Source organism: Mirounga leonina, unplaced genomic scaffold (assembly GCF_011800145.1).
Source record: "Mirounga leonina isolate KUSES-001 unplaced genomic scaffold, KU_Mleo_1.0 Mir_126, whole genome shotgun sequence".
Taxonomy (NCBI): domain Eukaryota; kingdom Metazoa; phylum Chordata; class Mammalia; order Carnivora; family Phocidae; genus Mirounga; species Mirounga leonina.
The window spans coordinates 25160145-25161066 of record NW_023270314.1 but is presented as its reverse complement, the minus strand read 5'-3'; the positions used below and the strand labels follow the sequence as shown (position 1 = coordinate 25161066).

At 57.3% G+C, this 922-nt stretch overlaps 1 protein-coding gene across 1 annotated transcript in view; it reads right to left on the bottom strand.

The window, feature by feature from the left end:
• The window catches only part of KRT3 (keratin 3), a 5773-nt gene extending 5251 nt beyond the window's left edge, over nucleotides 1-522 (bottom strand). Inside the window, exon 1 of the mRNA XM_035002592.1 lies at nucleotides 1-522. This exon is cut by the window's left edge and continues 253 nt beyond it. Within this exon, the coding sequence (XP_034858483.1) occupies nucleotides 1-374 (374 nt within the window). The 5' untranslated portion in view covers nucleotides 375-522.
• Nucleotides 523-922: the final 400 nt, after the last annotated feature.

The window sequence follows — 922 nt, the reverse complement described above, 5'->3', positions numbered from 1 at the left end:
CCAAAGCCACCAGCTCCTCCAAAGCCACCAGCTCCTCCAAAGCCACCTCCCATTCCTCTGCCACCACCAAAGCCACCACCAAAGCCACCTCCATAGCCACCCCCAAAGCCACTGCCACAGCTGCCACGCCCTCCCCCAAAGCCACCAGCCCGGGAGCCACCAGCCACGCTGATGGAGATGCTCTTGTTGCCACCCAGGCTGTAGAGGCTGCGACTGCCAAAGCCGCCCGCTCCACCCCGGAACCCACAGGCCCCTCCGCCGGCTCCCCCGGAGCGGGCCACACAGCTCATCCGGCTGCTGCTGGAGACCACGGCGGAGCGTCCGGAGAAGCCCTGGCTGCCGCCACCAGCTGTCTTGCAGACTTGTCTGTTCATGGTGAGAGAGCTTGATGAAGGAAAAGCACAACAGTTAAGCAGGACACTGAGAGTCAGAGGAAGAGGGAAGGGAACTGAAGACCTATGCAGAATAAATCCCTTTATATACCTCAAAGAGGTGGCTGGGCTCAAATGAAGGAGAGATAATTAGTCCCAAATAGTCATGGGTGGGGTATGCCTCCAAGGCAGTAAGTTTGTTCCAGGCTACTAAACACACCTTAAAAATAATCTGAAATGGTAAAACTGCTAAGGTGGCAGGCTTACCTGGCAGGGGGTGGCGCCCGCCATGCCCCATGCTTGGGCATGGCCACCTCCTAGCTTTGTCTGACAGGACCCAGGAGGCACACTCATCCCCGCCATGTGCTCAGCGGCCATCTATCTGCCCTCAGCTGTGGAAAGAACAGACTGGAAGGTGGGTTGGGGAGGGTCTGGTTGTCTGAGTAGTGGAAACAGTGAAGCCCACCCAAAGACTCGGCACAAGGATCTCAACAGAAGGGGTGATTCAGTTCACTCCACAGTCAACACATGGTCATTGAGTGCTCACTGTG